Raw genomic sequence first — 25031 nt, 5'->3', positions numbered from 1 at the left:
TGCCAGAGCCAACAGGTTTCATTGCATCATGACTATGGTCCCTTCCCTGGCCGCAGGGAAGAGGCCTCCTGTCCCTCATCTCACTGGCCGTACTACAACCACGAGACCCAGCACGACACACGGTTGGCAAAGAAAGCCAGAGCTCTGCGGGACAAGCAGCGTCTCCAACGCCCAGGAGACCCCGAAGCTTGGGGCTTGCTGCCAGGTTTCAGCCATGCCACAAATAATTATCTGCTTTACATTCCTGAGCAGTTCCTGAGCTTACAGCGTAAGAACGTGTGCTGAGACTGTACAGACGTATACCGCCATGCGTAACAGTGATCAGACACACCCCGGGAAGCGTATTGTGATCCGAGACAGGCAGCAGAACACATACTGTGGTCACCCATACGCTGCCGCACGTACTGCTGTGGCAGACACACGGCACAGCCCGAACTGCCACCATAAACACGCGCCACAGCGTTTACTGCAGCCGCGGTCACAGCCACGGTCACGAGGCACGCCGCGATCACGTAACGCAATGCCTACGTCGCAACGCGCGGCCTCACGCGGGCTACAACCCCGCGCGCAGCGCAACCTCCGGCCGCCAGGCGGCGCGCTGCTCCCCGGCGCAGCGCCCCGCCCCTGCCCCGCCCCCGCGCCGCTCAGCCAATCGCAGCGAGGCCTCGTGGTCCCGCTGCCTTCCGGTCCCCCGTCCGTGTTTATTTTTGCCGCGGGAAGGAAGGAGGCCGTGTGATGGGCACTTGCATTGCCCAATCGGAGAGCCGCTCGCTCGAGGAGGCGGGGGGCGGGTAAGCGGCGGTTTGGCGCGAGAAGCGGGAGCGGGGTTGCGGCCGCGCGGCCTTTTCTTTCCCCTCCTGTCGGTCCCTCTCGAAGCGGTGATCCCCGTCCCTCTCCCCCTCATCGCCAGCTCCTCGTACCGGTCTCCGTTCGGTCTCCCGCGGGGGCCCTCTGGTTCCCCCTCTCCCCCCGGGTTCTCCCCCGCTCCTGCAGCAGCCCCTGCCCACTCCTGTCCCCTCAGCTCCCGTTAGCTGGGGCTGGCCGCGGAGCCGGCCTCCCCTCCTCAGGCGCCCTTTGCCCGCCCGGCAGCTCGTCTCACGGCACTGATGGCCGGCGTCATCCGGCGGCTGGATGAGGCCGTGGTGAACCGCATCGCGGCCGGCGAGGTCATCCAGAGACCGGCGAACGCCATCAAGGAGATGATAGAGAACTGGTAACGGCTGGGCGGGGAGCATGGGGCTGCCGCGGGCGCTGGGGCGCAACCCGGCCTTGCTCGCTGAGGGCGCTGGGGCCGCTGCAGCTGCTGTCACCGCTTCCAGGCCACCGGCGTGTAACGAGGTGCTCTGCGTGACGAGGAAGGGTAGTACGTGTGTGCTCGTATTGCAAGCACAGGTGTACGACTCTGTTCAAAAAGACTGTCTAAATTTGTGTTTGGGTTGGTTTTGTTGTTGTTTGAGAGGCCTGTGAATCATTTGCTTTCAATGTCAATAATTCGGCTATTTGTTCTGAAGAGAAAGTCTGTCTGGGATTAAAATCACCACCTTTTCACTAGTAAGTGTGGTGAGCTGTATGAGCTGTTTAAAAGCAAGCTGCTGAGTCTGCAGTAGGTTTCGGTAGTGGGGAGAGCAGGTCTAGTTCTTGGATTAAGCATCTTCTTCCTTAATTTTTGAAGTTTTTGAAAGTCTGTCGTAATTGTTGTGGATGGTGACTTAGAATAATATGTCACTGCCATTTAAAAAAAGGGGAAGGAGATGGTAAAGATTTATTTAAAACATAACCAATTCCAATATGAATGACATCTAGAGTAGAAACAAGCTATCACTTATATGAGAATGATTTAAAATTCAGTTTAAGTCATATAGTCCTTTATACTCTAGAATTGCTGTTCTCTAGAATGCTTTCTTGTTTTCTGCAGTTTGGATGCTAAATCTACAAGTATCCAGGTAGTAGTTAAGGAAGGTGGTCTGAAGCTCATCCAGGTCCAAGATAATGGCTGTGGTATCAGAGTGAGTAAACAAAGTTTACAGCTGTATGCTGGCGTTGTCTGAAAAGCCGATTCGTTGCCCGATGTGCAATAAGCCAATTCTCACATACACAGGAGAGATACTACTTTTATTCAGGCCTGGGTGCTAGGTGGATTTCTACAAATCAAACACACCTTGTTCTCTTGTCATATTTATACACAAATGTTACAAGGTAGTATATGCTCAGTTACAATGATTGGTTTAGGTTTCTTCACCTAGTATGCAAACTAGAACGCATGGTCAGTTCTTTTCTCCGCCTTTATATTTTGAATAGGTGGTATAATTTGGGTAGAGGCGTCATGGGTCGGTGGTTGCAGATCCTCCTGCCAGAACTACCTTTCCCCTAGTTTCCCAGTACTTTTGGTAATTTCAAGTGGTTCTTCAGGGTCTGCTGATCAAACTAACAATTCATCAGTTACGCTTCTACCTCTTGACAATCACATCTTAATTAATACATTGTTTGGATAAACTTTAACCAACACAGGGGTTGGACTATACAATAGTCATCCTTAGTAGTACCTAGCAACTATCTACAAAACTGTCTGTAACATCCTTAACTACAGAGTCATGATTAACTTTTAAATTCGATGCAAGATATCACTGGTGTTTAGTACTACCTCTTAAAATTTATTTCAACTTATAAATGTTTCTGACCTTGAAAAAACTTGGAGAGTGACTATCGCTTGTCCCTTTCACATAGAAAGAAGATCTGGATATTGTATGTGAGAGATTTACTACGAGTAAACTGCAAAAATTTGAAGACTTGGCTAGTATTTCTACATATGGTTTTAGGGGTGAGGTAAGCTCTTCATCAAGGTTTTGAAACTGTTAATTGTTTGTTGTTACACTGTTGTGGTGGAGTTTTGATGTGGTTTTACCCCAGCCAGCAGCTGAGCACCACACAGCCACTCGCTCACTCCCCCTTGTCAGGATGGGGGAGAGAATTAGAAGAGTGAAAGAGAGAAAACTTATGGATTGAGATAAAGACAGTTTAATAAGTAAAACAAAAGCCACACACGCAAGCAAAGCAAAGCAAGGAATTCATTCCCCACTTCCCATGGGCAGGCAGGTGTTCAGCCATCTCCAGGAAAGCAGGGCTCCATCATGTGTAACGGTTACTTGGGAAGACAAATGCCATCACTCCGAACAGCTCCCGCTCGGTCCCATCCTTCCTCTTGCCCAAGCCCCTTATAAACTGAGTATGATGTCATGTGGTATGGAATATCCCTTTGGTCAGTTTAGGTCAGCTGTCCTGCCTGTGTCCCCTCCCAACTCCTTGTGCATGCCCCTCAGCCACTCCCCTGGCAGGGTGGTGCAAGAAGCAGAAGAGGCCTTGGCTCTGTGTAAGCACTGCTCAGCAACAACAGAAACATCTCTATATTACCAACGCTGTTTCCAGCATGCATCCAAAACATAGCCCCATACTAGCTACTATGAAGAAAATTAACTCTCAGCAGAAACCAGGACAGGTTTACGTACTATCTTATTCCCAATACTCTTTACAGAAGCTTCCATTTTCTGAGAGAGTCTGCCATGTGAATATAGTTCAAAATACATTTCTATGTCTTTCAAGATTGGATGAATGCCTTGGGAGAGGTATATACTCTTTTTTGCTTTCTGGAGTATTTTTTTTGAAAGTAAACCAAGGTCTATCTTCCCAAATGCTGCTTCAGGAACCTACAGGTAAAAGACAATGAAAGATTTGAGTGGCATGTGAATCTTTGATATCAGACATTTGTCTAAATACAATAGTTAAAATGTTTGAAGTGTACCTTTGTCTCCCTTTGCTTTTGCTATTAGTTAAATTTAGTATCTCTGACCCCTCAGATATACTAGTTCTCCATATTCTCATAAGCTGTATCTAAACTTGTCTGAAAGAACAGTCCAGGGTGAGTTCTGCTTTCCTCTCCAGATGGACAACAAGATGTGTAATTATGTTGCCTGTACTCGGATACATAGATCCTTCTGTGCTTCAGACAGCAGACTGCTTGAGTCCTGCTGCACTTTGAACATAATCAGCTCCACAGCCAGTGGAGTCTTGTCCTGAGACTGGTTTCAGTAGGCTGTGTAGACACATCCTTTGAGTTTTCCAGGAAAACCATTGTAACCTAACTTTATAATATTACCTACAGTCAGGAGAAGAACTTGAGCAGGGATGAGAAAGTAATGGCTAAGACCTCCCAGCTGTTTTTTGTTAACATGAAAGAAAGAAAAGAGCACAACTGTAATAACTTTGCAGATTTCTTTTAGTTATGTTACATGGTTAGCTGCTTGCATTGTCAGAGATAATGAAATGTTAGAAAAGCCAAAAGAAGGTACTGGATAAAAGTCGGTGTTATAGGTACTAAAATTTGTTAAAGTTTTACTGACCTGCAATTTTCTTACAAGGATTTTTATTAATGACTTGCAAATGGTATATCAAAACTTAGTATTGCTGTTTAAAGTGTGGATGCTCCTCAGGGGTATCCAGAGCAAGGTTTACAAAGATGCTTTCTCTTTCTCTAGGCATTGGCTAGCATCAGTCATATTGCCCATGTTATGGTAACAACTAAAACAGCTGATGCAAAGTGTGCATACAGGTATGCTACCTATTATCCAAGTAACTTCTGCTGAATGTAATAATGAACAGATGTACTTAATTATCTTTTCAGTGATCTTACTAAGGAGGAGGTTGGCATATGGAATTAAGTGTTTCTAGGGTAGTTACAAAAAAAACCCAGAATGTGAGAAAACAGTTTCAGTGATTTTTAGTCCAGATTCTAAAGGTAAGCTTTAGCTAAACAGTCTGTGAAATCTTAAAGGGAATTATACTTCAGCAACCAATGTAGGGTAAACTTTTTGTCTTTGTCTTCATTCAAGGACAAAATGATGTATATGCACAGCATATCTTGCAAATTTCATAAGTGTCTGAGCACAGGAACTTACAGCTTATTTTGCTTTTGTATGGTGCCTAATCCTGTCCAAAAAAAAAAGGTTTTGAATATTCTTCTGAAAACTTATTCTAAATATAAGCAAGCCCATCCATTAACTTCTCAGCTACTTTTAAGAAAAGAAAGGTGGGGGGGAAGAGAAACTTTGCATCTTGGTTTTACAAAAGATTGTGTGACTATGGTCTTTCTTGCATTAAGTATGTAGGGTATGTGAGAGGGCAAAAAAAACTATGCCCTTTGAAATTCTGCATCTGTATAACTTCCCGAAAGACCTACATGGGTCAGAAATCTATTATGCTCAAAGTCCCATTACAGCCAAAAAGGAAATAGATCTTATACTAATAAGAAATTCTTGACTTTACATACAACTGAAGTGTAAAGTCTAATGGAAGAATTATTATTAGTCCAGGTCTAGCTATTAAAGAAAAATACAATAATTCTGTCTTTACAGGCAAAGGCTCAGTAATACAATTTCGAGACACATATTATGTGCCCCTTCTCTGCTGTTATTCCCACTCTCCCACTGCCCCTCTGGGTCCTAAGTTCAATGAAGACAGTTTTCCTCTGGCAGCAAGGTGGAGGGTTTGCAGCTAATTGTCAGTGTCCAAAGTTCTTTGCTGGGAGGAGTGTGATGATGATTGGATTTCTTTTGTCTTCTCCCTTTTGTCATCATCTGTCCATGTCTGCACCCCTGTAAATCTAGATGTCTGACAGCTTTTCATTTTTATTTTCTGCCTAGAGCTACTTACAGTGATGGAAAAATTAAAGCCCCTCCGAAACCCTGTGCTGGAAACCAAGGAACTCAGATCACGGTAGGGTTTTGTGCCTGTTCTTTCTTGTCCCTTTTCTGTTCCCTGGTCGTTATGCTTGCACCACTTATTGGTTTGTGTTACATTGTAAGGTACATGACAGTATCACCTTGTAGAATATCTTCCAAATGATGTTGTGTGGTTTTGTTTTCTTCACCAAAGATAGCAAGGTAAATTTCAGAAGATGGTCTTGGTTTGTTTTGGGTTTTTTTTTGTTGTTGGTTTTTTTTTTTTTTTGGTCTTCCTTCTGAGAATGGTATAGCCATTTACTATCAGAAATATTTTAGAATCCTTCTGGACTGCTGAAAGCCTCAAAGGACAGTTAAGGCTACAAGAAGCTCAGAATATGGAGGAGTGGTCTACATTGTACGAGCCAGAGTGGGAAGATGAGGGTTGGCATTGGAAACTACAGAACTGCTGTTAGTTTTGGAATCATATCTTTCATATATCATACGAAGATTTGAATGCGGGTTGGGATTAAGATTGGCATTAGGAATATGAAGAATAAGGAGCTGAGAAAAGGAAGGAGTGTGCATGTTGCACAGTGCAAGGTGGAAAGTGGAAGCCTGGCCTAGGAGTCTGCAAGTAAGTGTTTGTCTTGCATGGGAGCATACACCCAGCAAGCTTCACATGTCAATGTTTAGGATAATGTGTCTTAAATGAAGCTGAACTTTAAATTTCTGCCTTTCTCAGTATAGCAGAAAAATAATTTGCATATTGTTTAAATAAATAGTGAAAATGAACAGTTTAAGCTGCTGTTATAATGACATTAATAGCCTTGATTGCAGCAACTGTTCTAATATTTATTTGCATTTCATTAAAACACAGTGTAATCAGGGAATCCATTGCCATCTGCAGCAGAAGGTATATAATTTTCACTAAAAAGTGAGCTGTAGAATTGTTGCTATTATTAGTAAAAATACTGTACTAAAATACTTGAAAACATACGCTTCTCTGGAGTTGCATTTTGTCAGGTGAACCTAAGCAGGTAAGGAATAAATTGAATGTTGATAGTTCATAAACTAAAATATTCTCAGAAAATTTTGTAGTATCTATTAAGAAGATGGATTTAGATTAATTATCTAGTAAGAGGTTTTTAAAATTATTTTTAATTATGATGTTTTTCTCTGTAGGTTGAAGATCTCTTTTACAATGTAAATACAAGGAGGAAAGCTTTAAAAAATCCAAACGAAGAATATGCAAAAATACTAGAAGTTGTTAGCAGGTAAACTGAAATAGGAGGCTCCAATTTTTTATACTGCCATGGGGAGTACTGGGGTTTTTCAGAGGGACTGGCTTTTGTGTGTTTGGTGTCTTTTTTTTGTTGTTGGTTTTGGAGTTTTTTAACTATTTGTTAGTGTATGGTGGCAGATAACAGTCCAACTTGATACAGAAAATCCAGAGGAGAAACAGTGTATTCAGTCTATGACTGTTATTAGTAAGAATTCCAGGAAGCAAATAGTTGGAGACTTGAATGAGTGAACTCTCAATGAACTTGGGCTGAATAGAATCCAAGTAAAAACTGTGCAGGAGGGTTGAGATTTGGCTGAATATGAAAAAGCTGAATGGCGATATCATGTCCTAAAAAAAATAAAATCACTTTAGCTACCAGATGTTCCCTTCCTGGGTCCCTTTGGTGCATCTTTTGCCATGTGCAGAGGCTTTGCAAGCAGGATCTACACAATTTAACCAAAATAACTGCTTTACACTTTCAGTAGACACAAAACCTAGCAAAGAGTAGCAAGGCTGCATGCTAAGCATTAGCCTGCTTCCTGAATGAGCCTTTACTGGCCAGGCAGACTTCAGTCAGGAGTTGAAGCGTCAGGTCCTGCTGCTCTGTGGAACAGGCTGATCTGAAGTCTTGCTGAGTTACTGGCTTCCAACTCACTGGGGTGTTTTTTTGTTGGGATTTTACATCTTTTCATTTTGGTTTTTTTTTTCCTTTCCTCTTGAATTTTTGAGTTACTAACTGTTCTGGTCACAACAGTCTAACCTCTGTCTGCATTTTTACATTTCTCATCTTGCAATGTTCTACCGTGTGTTCTTTCTCACAACTTGGCCACTTCCTTAGAAGTTGGAGCCAAGGTTACACAGCTGTAGTGTATCAGAACTCAGCCCTGGGATCACAGACAGCTGAACCATCTGCACAGGGGAAGTTAGAAGGGTGAGCCAGCCGTTTTTCAGATCCTTCTCTGTAGTAGTTGAGAATTAATTCTGTTACACTGAGGAAGTTTTGCTGCTGTTCTAGTTAAACCTATGCAATGGAACTGAACTAACCAGGTCTATAGAAGTTCATCAGGTTTTTCTGAGAAATAAGCTAAGCTGATCCTTGAATTTCATATGGTTACAGGTGAATTATAAATAGAAAACAACTATTTTTATAGCTGTTTAGTCTACAAAAGCTCAGTTCGACTCAAATCATGTTACTGTGTAACAGGAAATGGTTTGCCCCCGTTACTAGCTGCTTTTCAGCATTCAGGGAAATGAACCTTTTCTTTCACATACTGCAGTCTTATGTTCACCTATTTTTCAGGTATGCCATCCATAACTCTGGCATCAGCTTTTCAGTTAAAAAGGTATGTAAATAAAGTCTTTATAACTCTACTGTGTGTCTGTATATATGTGTGTGTTATAACGTGTGTATCTGAAAATGCCAGAAAATTTGCACTGTATCTTTTGCAATGGCAATATTGTATAGAGCCTTCCCTTGTACTGAAATGTTGACGTGTACGTTGATGCAGTTTGGACAGAAAACACATTAGCTAAAAGTAAACAAGACAAAAATATATTTGGCAGGAGTCAAGTTTTCTGTGTGGTCAATGTGTTATTTTGTTTTAATTTTATGAGCTGTTTCAGCTTCTTTGGAGACTCTGGTTACTAGTAACTGCATGAAACAGTATGGGGTAGAGTACCTTCATTCTGTATCGTTCTGGATAATTATTTACTGAACTGCTCAGGTTCCGCACTTTCAAAAATGGATTTACTAGCCTGAATGGACCTGTTGTGATTTAGCAAATCTTATAATTCTGTGCCATTTACCATCTAGTGTTTTTTCTGAACACAAATAGGTAAATAATAATACAAAATGTTATAATGGTGCTATGTCCCGTGGCTTTGTGTTAGAAATGTTACTGTTCAGTTGAATGTATTTCTAAAACTTCAGTCAGAACTGTGAATTGATTGATACTCGTTTCTGCTCTCTTTAGCAAGGTGATACAGTGTCAGATGTTAGAACCTTATCAAACGCCTCAACGGTGGACAACATTAGGTCTGTCTTTGGAAATGCTGTTAGCAGGTACGTTGACGTCAAGTTTCCTTTTGACATAAAGTTTTCTAGTAAATCTCCTCCCTTTCTCTCTTAAAGAACAGAAGCTGTGTTTAACTTTTCCTCCTTCCATCAAGGTGAATTACAGAGAAAGGGAATATTGCAATAATAGAGCTCTCCCTTGTCTTGCAGAATGTGTGATATTTTTTTTTTTTTTTTAGTAAAGAGGCAAGTTGCAAAGCTGTTCCTTTAATCTACTAAAGAGGAACCATCTGCTTGTAACTTTCTGTGTGCTCATTTAAAAAGAGCAAGCTGCACCTGTATTCTCTACAAGTTCCTAGCCTCTTCCTATGCCATGAAAATATGACCACTTCTTACCACAGTCTGCTGTCTGATAAATGTTGAAGTCTTCACAAATTTGTTTTTCTGAAATATTATGGTTTAATATTTTGACAAAAGCTACGTTAGCTGAGGCTGAGTAAACCAGGCAGAAAAGTTGAAAACAAATAAAACCGATCATCTTTTGAAAATGTATCTGTCCCTTTAGGGAAAATACTCTCTCTTTATAAGACATTCAGCTGTGAAGAATTCATTGAATGAACTTGCAGAATGGATTTGTCCTATAAATACGTCAATTTGATTCAGTTACTAAAGTCACGCTTCACATGTAAGGAATGCAATTTTTAGTATATGGAAATGCCTTTATGAAATGCAGCAAACTAGAGAGGCTGCTTAGTGATAAGATTTGCAGTGTTGTTTGTATTTCTTTGTTATTTGTTTTTTATGTGTCTACTACTAATACTTGTTTGATACAACTTTTCCTTTGTACAGTTCTGAATAAATTGTCCATTTCAACTTAAATGTTTTGATCAGATGTTTTGAAGTGAAACTTTTTTTACCCAATTTATGATGGTGTTTAGTCTAGCTTGTTATTTTGACTTAAAAAATGAACACAAATAAAAATGGCACTCAGTATATATTGAAGTTGAATTGAAAATAAGTAGCCCGTAAGCCTTTTCTGTGTTAACTTTAGAAGCAGCACAATGCCTTGCTAGAGCTGTGCTTACCAACTATCAAAGTGGATTTCCTTGACTAATGAATCATGAAAATTAACAATTTTCATAATAGTTTTTATAATGTTAGGATCTGTATGCATGAGCAAGAAAAAAATGTTTACATTTTCATGACTTCTGAACAGCCCACCAATAAATATTAGACTGACAAAAGTGGACAGAGTAGTTCAAGAAAAGCAATGTTCTTCCCTGGTTGCTGACAACTTTGAGGTGTCCTTGTCTATCACTGTCAATGACTTAAATGGTGAAATCCATATTAGAATTAATAGAAGGTTATAATATCATGGCTGCTGTGATATGTTAAGATATTAAAAAGATACTATGGATAGTTTTACAGACTCCAATCATACTTTATTACTATTTTACATGTACTTAGAAAGAAGAAACAGTGCAGCTGAGGTTAAATAATTTTTGTGACTCAGCAATGAATGTTTGAACTCTCGGGTAATTCTAGTGTTTTCATTAACTGTGATATAAATAGAAGATAGTATGTGAGTACTGTTTGAAATTTGCATCAACAGAAAAATTATTTTTTTGTGTGTTTTTTGTCAAACTGTCAATAGGGAACTGATAGAAGTGGGCTGTGAAGATGCAAATCTGGCCTTTAAAATGAAGGGCTACATCACGAATGCAAACTACTCTGTGAAGAAATGTATATTTTTACTCTTCATAAACCGTAAGTTTAAAAAAAATAAGCAGCATGTTGTAGAATCATATGTTGTTTACATAATAATCAGAAGAACAAAACTTTCTAACTACAAAATGCATGAGCATTCTTAAAAACATTGAAGAATAAGTATTGCAGTTAATTGTAGAGCTTAAGATGTTTTCCTATATGTAATGTGTATCATGTTTTGCGCTCTGAATAGCAGAAAGCAGCTATGATTAGGCCTAAAGAAACTCAAGCCTGCAGAGTATCAAAGTTATGACTGTGTCCTGCCAACTTATACAGAGTGGTCTCTCAATTTTGTAGCAACATTGGCACACCTTGACTGTAAGAAATCATGAAAAAGTAGTCTGTTTTTTTCAGTATTTGTGGGGAAAAAAGTACTTCTAAATATAAAACATACTAGGAAGATATTGCCTGTTCTTGGTTTTGTATGAAGAGTAAATAGGCCTTGGGGGGAAAAATGGGTATAATGGATGCCCTTTGATGATATGAAGATGTTGATCCGAAGGAGTAGTTGGACGCTGTGCAGTGTATTTCAGTGGGGCTCGTTGAACGTAGCATTTTGTTCTGTGTTTCAGATCGATTGGTAGAGTCAGCCGCTTTGCGGAAAGCCATAGAAACTGTGTACGCTGCTTATTTGCCAAAAAGCACGCATCCATTCCTATACTTAAGGTAAAGTAATAGGTAGAAGTGGCCTTTTAATGCTATCTCGTAGGATGTAACTAGGGTGAATAGGTTTAGAAGGACACTTATGTTCCTGATAGTAGTGTTAAGCATTGCTCTGACGTACTTAATTGCCAGACAGGAGATAATTAAATCACATCAAAGAAATCTTAAGAAGAGGGGCCTTATTTTCAGAAGTAGTGAGTGTCTGTAATTCCAGCTTAAGTCCTTTGATATTGTGGATGCTCTTCACTTAGGAAAATAAGATGCTAGGGATATAGGAGAGCATTTAGGACCAGCCAGATCACTTATTGCAAACTCATTAACATTTTATCTTGCTGGGATTTATATTTGTATCTGTATTTTTAACACTGTTCTTAGTATGCTAATGCAACAAAAAGAAGTGAATTGCATACTGCTTACAGGAAATAAATATTTTTTTGAAGTCAAGTAATAGCTAAAATTGAACAGAAACTGTGCTTTAAAAATTGGGGAATATGACATAGAATGGAAAACCTGGCTTTGTAATTGCTAAATAATTGAATCTCGCCATTCACCTGTAAAACTTATTGATATCCAGTGCTTTCTAACAATAAAGTTCTTGCATTGCAGCATTTAATTGAATTCCTGCTTGGGATTATTGCTAAATGACAGGGCATCAGAAGTCATTAACTCATGAGACACTGCAAGTAAAAGATATTTCTAAAAGCTGTTTTGTAGTAGTACAATGGAGAGTTTGGTTTAAGCTTACCTTTGTAAGCTGATTTTGGTGAGTTTGAAATAGAGTTCTGCAGAGTAATTATTTCTTAATACACTAGAGTCAGATTTGTTTGTATAACTTTAGGAGGTTACAGGACTATTTTGGCTTCTCTGTGTGGAGTAATGGCCCAAAGTCTGACAAACTTGGTACTGAACCAATTTGTGCCCTCTCTGTCATCCATGGGACATTTTAGGTTAACTTCTTTTAAAATGTTTTCCAGCTTAGAAATAGCCCCCCAGAATGTAGATGTGAACGTGCACCCTACAAAACATGAGGTCCATTTCCTTCATGAAGATAGTATTCTGGAGCGTGTGCAACAACACGTAGAGAGCAAGTTATTGGGGTCTAATTCTTCAAGGATGTACTTCACTCAGGTGAGAATACACATTTCAAGCGACCACAGTTCTGTGCTATTTTAACTGTTGTGGATACGTTTACTTAGTTCAGTAGTACAATTTATACAGTGATTGATAGTTATCAATGTTAATACTGGTAGCTCGAGATCTTTGCTCTGTTTCAGGGATGAAATTGCCTTAATATACTGATGTTAACAATGCAGCAGTGAATTTACTGGAGAAAAAGTACATGAAACATATTTTTCTGTCAAGTATCTGTTCAGTCTCTTTTATTTTACAAGTATATTAGCCTTCACATGTGGTAAATTGTTTTTATTCTGCCTTGGTTTATGTGAATTGTGTGTGACTGAGGAAATTGGTTGTTCTATGTATTTGACAACACTCTGGATTTAATCTAAATGAAAAAAAATTTCAGGAAAAATATTTCCTAATCTCTCTATATAAAGAACAGAGAATAAGAATTATAATCTTTAACATAAAAAAGCTCAAGGATTTTTTTTAATAAAAGATTTCCTCTGAGACAAGGGAATGCTAACAAATGATTTCGCTAACTGCTAAGATGATGATGTTCATGCTATGTGTACAGCAAGTGCAAAATTGGCAGCCTCTTTAAGTAGTTGATGCTGTTTGTGGGGCTTGAAAGTTCCTTGCTTCTGAGCAGTAAGATGCTGTGAGAAATGTGGCTGATCTTTGTGGGTCTCTTCTTGTTGCTGAATCTCTTCTCTTTACTTCCCCATATCTGAACAAAGACACTGCTTCCAGGGAATGACTGTTCTTCCAGTGAGGTTGTAAAATCAGCAGCAAACTCTTCTGCGGCTACCAAAGGAAACGGTGATAAAGTTTACGCGCATCAGATGGTCCGCACTGATTCCCGAGAGCAGAAATTGGATGCTTTTCTTCAGCCAGTGAACAACCCCCTAAGTACAGGCCCCACTGAAGTGATGACAGAGGTTAACGCAGGACCTCCGGAGGGTGCGGTCAGGCCACAGGATGCTGAAATGGAAGATGTCAGTGATCTAGTTGAAATGGTTGATATTCAGGAGGACACTGCGATGCCTGGGGAGCTGAGCAAGAGTGGATGCTCATCTCCTGAGACAGTGCCTCCTCGGTAAGTCTCATCTTGACTGAGGTCATGCAAGGCTACCTATTTATTTCATGGCATGGCCCTGAAACTGAAGATTTTTCTGATCTCTTTGCACTTCTGCTTTGTCATAAAGAAAAACTTTCTTGGAATAACTTTCCATGGCATTTTGATGAGAACTTAAACTTCATCTGTGAACTGTAAATTACATAGCTCGTGATAAAATTTGTAACTGGAATGGGATTTCCATGCATACTGAAAGGCAGGAAACAGTATAAATAATGACATTAACTTTAGTTTAGGGAGATCATACTGGTCTGTCTGTATTTGGAAGCCCTCCTTTTGTGATGGGATAGAAAGAGAGGAACTACATTTAGAAACTATATTACTCAGTTTTTGTAGACATTACCCTAGTAAAGATAAAAGCGCTGTAATCTTTTTCATAGCTCCTGCAGGAGCTGTTCTGAGAGGCTGAAGTTTTCTCAGGGAATCTGATTTCCCCCCCCCACGCCCTGCAGTACTACAGAAAAATGATCGTGAACAAAATCATTAGAAATATCAACACTCTTTTTACATGTCTTTTAGAGCACAATTGTCTTGGTGCTTAAACAACAGATGTCTGATGTGATTGATATTTGAGAGTTGCAAATTCTCTCATGAACTACCTTTTCCTAACAAATTATGCCTCGGAAGTAAAATAAGCCAGCCTTTCTTTCTGGGAGGCTTTGGAAAACTTTGCATTTCCTGCGTTAACATACAGCACATGACTTGAGCGGTCCATCTGTTGCATGTGTGTTTTGCCTAAGTGATAAGAGAATTGACCATAATTCCTTTTTGTTTTGGTATTGCAGAAAGAGGCCACGGGAAGATGTGGACATGCAAATGGAGAAAGGTGAGACAAGAAAGGACATGACTGCTGCCTGCACCCCTAGAAGAAGAATTATCAACTTGACCAGTATATTGACACTCCAGGAAGAAATTAATAACCAGGCACATGCAAGTAAGCAAGCCTTTTGCTTCTCAAGATTATTGTTATTCCACCAACTTAAATATGATTTGTTTGAACTGCTGAGGAAAAAGATATTTAAAAGGTGGCCCAGTCAGCTCAGTGTGCTGCTAAGTAAGCTTTTAACAAAAACATTTGTTAGACATCAAGGGCCAAAGTGCTGCCATACAGAGCCATGCTGGAGGAGTGTTTTAAACTTTAGTCTATCTTGTTAGTTGATAAAAGTTTTATGCATTCTAAATAGCTTGCAAACCTTAACTTGCATCATAACTAATAACACTATAAAATCACAGCTTGAAAAGCTAAGTTTATTTTGTAATTTTCCAACAGAAATGGCAGCTATGATATAGTCACTACAAAAATTTTGCTTAGTTCCACAATTGAAGTGAACTGGGACAGGCTTGATAAAGCATAGTTTTTATTTACTGCTTTTGCTTTTTATTTTCATTTGCATCTGTCCTACTTATATGAAGTGATGAGACTGGTGAAATATTATTCTATCTTCTGGTAAGAGTTTTTCTAGAAAAAGGTAAAAGGTTTAATTCTTCCTAGGGTTGTTCCCCTCTTAACTCTTTCAGTTGCCTTCAGAATCATACTGAGTTATGTAGCCCGTATTATTCAGTGTAAATGTTGGGAATCTCATGTTTTGGGGTTTTTGTTGAATTCATCTTGATTTTTCTGGTAGTCAGAATTGGGGAAGCTCCACAGCTAAAATGGCTAGACTAACTGACACCTAAAATAAATAACCTTTTTATAAATTACTAAAAATCTTGATCTTTAGAAAGCATGTACTTACGCTTGCGGTCCAGAAAAAAATTTTGCATTAGGCTGGTAATTCTGAGCTGGTAATTCCTTATCTGACTGTCACTGTTTAAATACTGGAAACAAACAGTTGTCTGTGAGCCGTAAAATGTCCAAAAATGTCTGAAAACATAGTGGAACTTGTGCAGCTGCTTGAGGTTCTGTCTTGTCCTCACATGTGTAAGAAATACCTACAGGAGACTCTTGTAAGAAAGAAATACTATTCTCTTGGAAAAGGTAACAGTGAATTTGGGTAGCGTAGGTAACTATTCTCACTTATGCTTTAATATATATATGTGTATGCACATATGCTGGTTTTGGCTAGGATGAGATAGATATGATTTACATTTCAAAATATGTTGATAATTGGTAGTACAGGCCTATAAGTAGAAGCAAGTATGTTGTAGTGACTGACCAGTAACCTGAGACTTTAAAATGAAAAGACACGAACCGCTCAACTAAATACATTAAGGCAGGGCTGCAAACATGAAATTACATTTGTTTTTTTCCCCACCCCCTCAATTGTTTCAGATCTCCAGGAGATGCTCCATGATCACTCCTTTGTTGGCTGTGTCAGTCCTCAGTGGGCTCTGGTGCAATATCAGACAAAACTGTATCTTCTCAATACAACGAAACTCAGGTAAAGAAGCCATTAGACTTGTTGGCAGTTGAAATAAGTACCAATTTCCAAGCTAATTAGGAGGAGGAAGGAAATGACAGAAAAAACAACATGATTTTTCTTGTTGCCTATCTGAAAAGTCATGAGGCTAAAGATGAAGCAGTCAGTTCAGAACAGTGGAAACAAGTCTGGTGTGCTTGGGAAAAGTTGCAGGGAATCGGTGTAATGCCAGCTATTGTATTGTGTGCTCGCAGACTGGGGGATGGGAATGATGTTTTACTTGCTTCATGATTTTCTACTGCAGCAACTTGTCTACAGCACACTGTATAAAGATAAGCAAGCAGAGGCTTTGGAAAAGTCATGTAAAACGATGTGTCCAGTTGCGTTAAGAGAAGCTGCAGGATGTGATCGTAACAAAGCTTCGATTTTTTTGCACATGCACTCTTACTGGGCCAGCTACATAAATTGGGTAACAAATAAGAGAATATGCTTAAAATTAGACATGTCTATCAATTTCCAAGATCCTGTGCATTTCTTGCAGTGCAGCAAAGGAGTAAAGAGGTTGAAATATAAGGTATCTGGGAATAAATTGATAGCAGCTGCATGCTTGAGTACATGACACTTCTGCACCAATGTGGGTGGTCAGAAACCACATAACAGATTTAATTGCAAATATCTATATAGTGCGTGTGAATCTTAAACTGTTAAAGTAAGATTTTTGTTAATATGAATGGATGTGTACATCTGACATTTCCAAGATGACCCTTACTTTCACCTCTTAATTACGGTAATTTGGAGATAGGTGATCTTGTCAATATAACTAATTTTTGTACTTCAATTTAGCCAAGAACTCTTCTACCAGATACTTATTTATGACTTTGCAAACTTTGGAGTCTTAAGGTTGTCTGTAAGTATAATTTTACATTATATTCCAGATAAAAATATTTTTAATTTATTTACAGTAAGCCTGTCCTTTCAAACATATTTTTACAGGTTGTTTTTTGTCCACAAGAGCAATGTTTTGTTTCTTTTACAATAATAGAATGTAGAAAACTCTCAGTAATTTTGTAGCTACTACTCTAAGTTGTCATCCTGCCTCTTATTAGTGTCACTTCTAGATATTCACCAAGTTTTGCTGTTGCCTGTTACATTGGGACAAATAATGCACTGACTGCTGGTGCTTATCCTGTAAATATTATGCCACTTTGCAGTGATTGTGAATGGCACAGAATCACATCAGAAAGAAATTCATACTTTCTAGACTGGTTATGATAAGCAGAACAGTTTGCTCTGCAGGCCAGGAATGGTATATTACAATTAGTTTATATGTGAAGGAAGAACCCATTCATTTTTCAATAAACTGTGCTGATCATTAACAACAGTTTTGCCTTCTCCATTTTTAGGAGCCAGCTCCTTTATATGAGCTTTCAATGCTTGCTTTAGAGGATCCTGAAAGTGGCTGGACAGAAGAAGATGGCCCAAAAGAGGGGCTTGCTGAGTACATTGTGGAGTTTCTGAAAAAGAAGACTGAGATGTTGAAAGATTATTTTTCTCTTGAAATTGATGAGGTGACTGCTATTGCGTCTGACAGTAAACAAATGGTGTTACACGTTGATAATGGATAACTAGAGTAGTTATCTTGTGCTACTTACTGGAGATGGGGCTTAGTAAGCTTTAGGTGGCTTACCCCTTTCACTAAAAACACTCAGGACTTATGCTGCTTTTACAAGGAGGCTACACAAAGAAGTTTATATTTAATTAGTTACCAAATAATTTAGTGTTTCTGTAACGAGAATGCAGACCAATGCTCTTATCCAAACAAGGTGTGTGCCTTTACCCAGCTCCCTAGCCAGGTCAGGCTACAGCATCACTGTTGCTTTCTGAGTCTTTTTTTTTTGTGTGTGTGGTCTAATGCATCCCTTACTCTATATAAAACCAGACAGCTTCATCGATGAGCATATAACTCAGACACTTCACTCAGATACTCTCCTAGGAAGTGAGATGCATGTAGTCAGTGGCTAGAGGTAGAGGAGGAAGCTGAATTTGAGTTTCCCTGAGCTGAGTGGTTTAAATCCAGGCCTTGTGAGGTTAAACGCCACCCCTAACCCTCTTCCTGCGATCTCTGCCTGGCATCAGGCTTTAAAACCTTGTAACTTCAGATACCCTTAAGGCTCACTAAGTTTGGTAAGAGTCAGCCTTACAACAGGTAACAGTTTTTTTGGTGCATTTACTGCAAGAAAGAACTTTTGTTTTGTTACTGAAGCAGCAGTGTTGCCTTGCAGGAAGGAAACCTAATTGGGTTACCACTTCTGATAGACAACTATGTTCCGCCGCTGGAAGGACTGCCGATGTTTATCCTTCGCTTGGCCACAGAGGTATAATCTCTCAATGACTGTATTCAGTCACAAATAACTACTTCTATTCAGGAAAGAATGAAGTTAATCAAATTAATTCATCAGAAGCTGCAAAGGAAAGGCTAGAATTGGTTAAATGTACTGTTACATGCTCCTGCTGCTTTTACTATGGTTACTGACTAGTTGTGCTTTGCTTCTGCATTCTTAACTACTGATTGAATGAGAATACATTTTGATTTGAAAGCCTGCGTTTTTACCTTTTTCTTTTGTTCTATGCCTTATCAGCACAAAAATGGCCAAGGTGGTGTTATGACTTTTCCATATTGAGAATTTCTATCAAGTCTCTGACTGCTCTCCAGAGTCTATTATATGTCTTCTCTTTCTTGTAACAGGTAAACTGGGATGAAGAAAAGGAATGTTTTGAAAGCCTAAGTAAAGAATTAGCTATGTTCTACTCCATTAGAAAGCAGTATCTAATAGATGAAGCCAACTTGACAAACTCACAGGTACAAGAATATATAACTAGTCATGTGAACAAACACCTAACACCACACAGGAAACAACTTTTTTCAACTATAGACTTCTAGTCCTGACTCTATTTTCAGTGAAGTGAAATCAGGTAGCAGTGTGGCAAGATTCTGAAAGTCTGTAGCTTATATTTTCTGAAGTATTATATGTATTTAAGAGAACCTTTTAACTTTGGGTATCACAGCGTATTTAATATTACAACAGTCTTTGGCCTCTGAGTGTGGGATTTATTTTAACTGAGCTGTGATGAATTTCTATAGAAGAATAAGGATGCATATAAATTAGAAGCTTAGTCTGCTTGTGTCCAACTATCTGCTTAATCATTCTGCAGGTGACTTGCCACAGCTTAAAACTGACTTGATTGTATAGAATTAACTTCTCTAACATTAGCAGAATTTTACAATTGTTGTAGTCTAACATAATAGTTACTAGAGGATAGCACTCCTTAAGAAAAAGAGAATTTAATTGTCTTTTCCTTCTGTATTTTAGGATGAAGATTCTGACTCTGGTTCAACAACATGGAAATGGACTGTGGAACATGTACTTTACAAAGCTTTTAGGACTCATCTTTTACCTCCTAAACACTTCTCAGAAGATGGCAACATTTTGCAGCTTGCTAACCTGCCTGACCTATATAAAGTTTTTGAGAGATGTTGAGCAAGTTGTTATTTGTACAAACTGGTGCACATCTAAAAACACATTCATGCTAGGCTGTTTTACTTGGAGGATAAAGCTGAAATCTTGATGGAGGAGCATGAATGTTTTTTCTTCCTTGTACTGCCCCCCCCGGCAATACTGTCACTAAAGTTACTACTGGAGTCACATCTTCCTGAGCCAACCAGACCAGCAAGGGGGAAGTGACTGCACAGAGTATAACAACTGAGCAACCAAGAAAATGAAATTTGAAGTGAGCAACTGGCCGGAGCTGGATTTGACCAACATATTACTTGCTGGCAATGGAGAGCACCCAGTGTTCAGATGGTGGAGCACGTAGGGACGGGTAATGGAATCACATTTGTATTGTGATTCTGCTGTATATTGCCCTTGCTATAGTGTGCTTGTCTGGTGATTTCAGCATACTGCTGTATCACTCTTCTAAATCCAAATCACAGGTAAAGCCTAATATATCAAATTTATTTTATATTAAACATGAAAAACTCCCTCTATGGAACATCTAACAGAACCTGTTCAGATATCCCAGATGTGTTTTTCTTACTGAGTTTAATATTTGGTTAGGAACATTCCAGCATTAAGTGACTGGGTTTGATTTATGTTTTCCTTCTAATGATTTATTCTTACCTGCATCTGCTGAAACAGCTCTGGACTACTGAACAGACTTGATCCTGGCTTATTCTTTTCATTCAGCAGCCACAGAAGAGAATTTTAGAAATAGCACAGAATAGAATAGAAATGCTGTATCTTTTAGTCACACACTTATTTACAGAACTGTTATTTGGAGCAAAAAGGCAGGTGGTGATTTTGCTGTTAAAGCTTGATAGCAACTAAAGTGAAATAAAATAGCTGTGAAAGTATTCTCAGAACAGCTGCTGCACTGTAGCTCTTACAGACTTCAGTAGCATCACTTTCATTTCCATCTCTTCCTCTCCTTTCCCCCTGTAGTACCCCCAGAATGCACTTTATTCAGTGCTGTAGCCTCAACTCCACCAGGACAACTAAGCAAGTGATCATGTTAATGACTCAAGCCCACTTTTAATAAATGAGCTTCCAACCCACTTGCAAAGCTAAGAAAAGAAATCCTGTATCCACAGAGCCCTAAGCAGTGTTGAACATCACTATCCATCTGCTGCACTACCCAGGGCTCATCAAGCCTCATGGCTTTGAGTTTGACAGCAGCAGCAGCTTACAAATCCCTGCTGTTAGCTTACTGATTTGTTGAGACTGGTTAAGGAGAAACCAAGGTATGTTTTAATGCTTTGAGGACTGGCTTTTGGTTTGTTCCTTTCATGGAAAAATCCTGCAAACAGTCAATCAATCACAGCTGTTTCTTGAGCCAGTACTGGAGGAGTTAGACCACAGCCCATCCCCTCTTCTACCCACTGTGCTTCTGTTTCACAGCAATGGAAATATTACAAAGCAATACAGTCCATATGCATGAGTGAACATGTGAAAAATATGTTGGTACTTAATATTCACTGTGCAGGTTGCTCATATATAGCCATTAGGTTTTAAGCAAAGTAACAACACTTACATTCATTCCCCTTCAGTTAAGAATTAGGTGTTACCTAAAACTTTTTTGATCAAGCATCAGTTAGAGAATCAGTTAACACTTAAGATCTGTATCTGAAAATACATATTTTATACTTACACAGTTAAAACAAACAATTGACTGCCTTTTATTACTGGGGTAACAGTGGTGTTTGCAAAGGCTTCACTTCAGTTTCCTCCTTGAACCTGAAGAACATCCACCACCAATACAGGAGTGGGAACTAAGTTATTTCAAAAAGCTCCTTGCATCTTTTTGATACCATATACGCAACAAAGAAATGATGTTCCACCACCACTGCATCCCTACAGGCAGCCAAACACCACTGTAACACATTCTGCACAAAATCTATGCAAACTGGACTCCTCATTACCCCACAAGAAACAGAAGTGGTACACATGGATTTTCAGTTGATAATGCAACAAAATACCATAATGCATTACCTATGTTTTAACATTTTTATTTTAGAAAGTGAACATATCCATTAAAAAAGAAAACACATGGAGTTAAAAAAAGTAAACATAAAACTAATGACAAATTTGCAATAACATAAAATAATTTTACCTAGTGAGTCCCAACAATCATTAAATATACTTCCACCATAGAGAAGTTTTACTTCATTATATTACCAGTCTCTTGATTAGGTACACAAGACAACACTTTCCAGTAATTACCTAGTCATTAGAAGATCAACTTCAGGAATCACCGAATAATAATACATCATGGACAAGTATTTGCATACCACCTGGGAGGCAACTAATATACATATGTCAACAAAGTACATCTTTGTGAGGTATTACAGTACATGGGAACCATTCCCTTTGCTTTCCAATGAGAAAATTCTCCCATCAGCAGCTCCACCAGCAAGTCAGGCACAGACTCTGTTGCCAGTTTCCAAACCCCAACACCTTCCCTCAGAGATTTTCTTTCTGTAACAGATTACACAAGTCAGGATGAAGGAAGATGCAAGTCAAGACAATAGATATTGAAAATGGGGAGGCTGAAAAGAAAAGGTCATCCAGTCTTCCAGATGAGCACAAGATTTCAAATCAGAAGCTTCAGCTGCTCAAGAATATTTAATACCTCCCCGAGCTTGAGCTTTGCCACGTATGATGAAGTGAAAGCAAGGGCAAGATAATTCCGAAAGTAAATGAAGTAATTTCCAAAATAAGGAAATCATCTCTCATATTTAACCTACAAAAATCTTAAGCTGCAGCAGCTCCAATGTAACCCATTTGTAGTATTAAACAGACTGAGGGGAAATATCAAAGTAGTTTTGCCTGTGCAATCTTTGACATGAGTATATGTGTCCTAGACTTAAACTAAAAGAAAAATCTCTTCCTAGCACTCTTTCATTTCCATCTCCAAAGAAATATCTCCCCACTTCAAAAAAAAAAAAAAAAAAAAAAAAAAAAAAGGAGCTTTTACACATTTAGTCCACCAGTGTCCTTTCCAGGCCAGTCAACAAATAAACAACAAATCCCGAGCCTGCGGCCTTTTACTCCAGAACAGCTCTCAGACCCCTGGGCCTGGGTTAACCAGAACTCAGCAGCAGAGAAGCCCAACTACAGGCTCTCAAAAGCCTGGCATGATTTCCTACTGGAAGGTTGCTGACACAGACAGACTGAGTTCAAAGATGATGAACTCCTAAGAGTTAGCCCACCCTTCAAATTACTTGGGAAGAAACTAAGAAGAAAAAAAGATTTTTAGGAATACGCAGGTTCTATGTGAAGGAATTTACCTGCTTTTTCATATTTGCTATACAACTGGTTTTTCACTGTCTTGTTTTTCTTCAGAGTCTTCATCAGATCCTGAAAAGGAGACAGGAATGCTATTAGATCAGTTCAGAGAAGAAAAGAGAATGAGCAAGAAGGACAGTGAGCAAAAGGGAAAGCAAAGAGAGAAAGAGACAGAGAGAGAAAAGAAAAAGCGGACCACCACTAGTAATGGCTTATCAAAAGGCAAATCAAAGCAACTATTTCTCATTAAAATATTTTCTTTTTACTTTAGATTTCTTATCTTTTTGGATGTTTCACATTGAAAGTTTTTTTTTAAAACAGTTATCAAACACAAAACCCAGCACTGGGATCATTCATGAAATACCTACACTGTCAACAGGTTCAGTTAGCAAGTGCTTCAAGTTTTCACTACAACACATTCAGGACAATTGCTCACTGACAAGCAGATCTTCCCACTTGCTGCGTCCTGCCCTTTGGAAGACAACTTCAGAAGACGCTTTCAAAGCAGCCAGAAATACTGCTTTACAAATTAGTAACTTCTGTGTCTAGCATTCTGGCAAGAGATTGTCTCACTCTAAGCCAGAGACCAAACAGCTCCCTCTGCCTCCCCCTGCCCAGTTCTCTTCTCCTCGTCCCCTGCCTGCTCTCAGCTCTCTGCTGTGACAGAGCCCTAGAAGGCCCCAAAAAGCAAGCTGAGGTGGTCACAGGCTGCGTGCCCAGAGACAGCTCCTGCTGGAGGCACTGCTTTGCAGGAAGGTGGCTTGATGCATTGATTGGTTCAAGGGGAGCAAGGAGACACCAAGCAAGCAGCCCGTTGTATGCGTACGCATCTTGGACAGTCTAAAATGAGACCTCCACAGCAGGGGGGGTGGGGGGAAAAGGGTGAGTGAGGAACTGTCTGTGATAAAATGCCTTCGAGACTTACTTGGGCTTTTGCCATCATTTTGAAGCTGAACTATGGACCCACATTCTCTCTTAGAAAGAAGTAAAAAAAGAAAGACAAAGGTGTTAAGCTTTTTTTCTTTTTGGCCAAACTACTCTGGAGTCCTTTCCTTTCTTGGAAAAGCATACTTGCCTTTCATTCTGAAGCTCAAACTGTAAAGAAACTGTAGAAGTTTATTCTTTCCAGGCTGATTTTCCACTTGCTACCTCCAGAATGATTACTTGGCAACCAAGTCTAATGTTGAAAAAGAAGGGTCAACCCATATAAAAAAATGGATGGAAACGGGCATGACCCTGGACATGTGCATCTTCAAGGAAGACATAAAAAAGATAAATATGCTGCAAATTCCAACAGAGTTGGAATGTTTAAAATGTCACCTCTTGACAGCAAAGATTTGTTTTTAGACATGTTGCCATGTCAGTAGAGGGGTTTATTCCCCTCTGCATGATCATAGGGAACAGTTTATCTCTAAATATTTTTCCAATCACTATGTAAGGTAAATTGACCAAAAATTGTTCTCTGAGAACAATCCATAGTTTGTCTGATCTGAAAGAAATGCAGAATTTTGAGGAATGTATTTTAAATTGTGAGCTACTTTTACTGTATATCATCTAACAGTTTCAGAATACTGTGTAACTACCAGTATCTGCGTGTTTTAGTTCAAATTTATTCCTTTGACTGTTTCTTTTGCTTCTCATACCCATAAAGGGCGCTTAAACAAATTTACTTGGCAGTTAGGGCAGACTAGGAGAAGGCATAAGCTGTTAGTGAAACCCAGGTAACAAGCAGCCATTCAATAAGCTGAAAGCAATGGCATAGTCATAGGCCTGTAGTCACCTGAGGCACGCTAGCTCACTGCACGTGCAACACCGATGCGGCCCAACTGCCAAGGAAAACACATTAGCTCTGCTTAGGCTTCCTCTCGCACTGTATATTCTATTGCTAAAAAAAATCCCAGGTTGAATCCAGTATAATATGTCCAATCATTATTCCTCAAGATAGACTCACAGCTTTGACTAAAATACGTTTTCACTTTGAACCATTAGTTATACTCAACATTGTCTTAATGCTTTGTCATCCCTAGATGGAGCTCTTAAGTCATTCATTACGACAAGATGCTCAGCAACCATACAGCCAGCCAACTGAAAAATATCACCAACGTGTATAACTATAATACAAGATAAGC

The 25031-nt window shown here is 39.4% G+C and overlaps 2 protein-coding genes across 9 annotated transcripts in view; one reads left to right on the top strand and one right to left on the bottom strand.

Annotated features, from left to right (window-relative positions):
- The first annotated feature begins 823 nt into the window (after positions 1–823).
- On the top strand, positions 824–25031 carry MLH1 (mutL homolog 1). 6 transcript variants are annotated; one of them, XR_008575689.1, is made up of 20 exons: positions 824–1213; positions 1916–2006; positions 2725–2823; positions 4530–4603; positions 5694–5766; positions 6897–6988; positions 8297–8339; positions 8970–9058; positions 10665–10777; positions 11350–11443; positions 12415–12568; positions 13300–13658; positions 14483–14631; positions 15970–16078; positions 16901–16964; positions 17461–17625; positions 18340–18432; positions 18804–18917; positions 19429–20051; positions 24930–25031. XR_008575689.1 is itself a non-coding variant. In XM_054814917.1 (19 exons), exons 1-19 carry the CDS (start codon positions 1107–1109, stop codon positions 19594–19596), a joined length of 2250 nt encoding a protein of 749 aa, XP_054670892.1. In that variant the 5' UTR covers positions 824–1106; the 3' UTR covers positions 19597–20119. The 6 variants fall into 6 exon arrangements, 5 of the variants coding, with proteins under 5 accessions (XP_054670892.1, XP_054670893.1, XP_054670894.1 ...); XM_054814917.1 differs by lacking the exon at positions 24930–25031 and having other exon boundaries at positions 19429–20119; XM_054814918.1 differs by lacking the exons at positions 824–1213; positions 1916–2006; positions 2725–2823; positions 24930–25031 and adding an exon at positions 2846–3707 and having other exon boundaries at positions 19429–20119.
- Positions 22905–25031, bottom strand: part of STARD3NL (STARD3 N-terminal like) — a 33623-nt gene continuing 31496 nt past the window's right edge. For all 3 annotated transcript variants that reach the window (XM_054814923.1, XM_054814924.1, XM_054814925.1), the window contains one exon: positions 22905–22974. In XM_054814923.1, the coding sequence (XP_054670898.1) occupies positions 22922–22974 (53 nt within the window). In that variant the 3' untranslated portion in view covers positions 22905–22921. The remainder of the gene's footprint in view (positions 22975–25031) is intronic.

The sequence above is a fragment of the Grus americana genome, chromosome 2, assembly GCF_028858705.1.
Source record: "Grus americana isolate bGruAme1 chromosome 2, bGruAme1.mat, whole genome shotgun sequence".
Taxonomy (NCBI): Eukaryota; Metazoa; Chordata; class Aves; order Gruiformes; family Gruidae; genus Grus; species Grus americana.
Note: the sequence above shows the minus strand (reverse complement) of the source record. Positions and strands in the feature narration are given on the sequence as shown.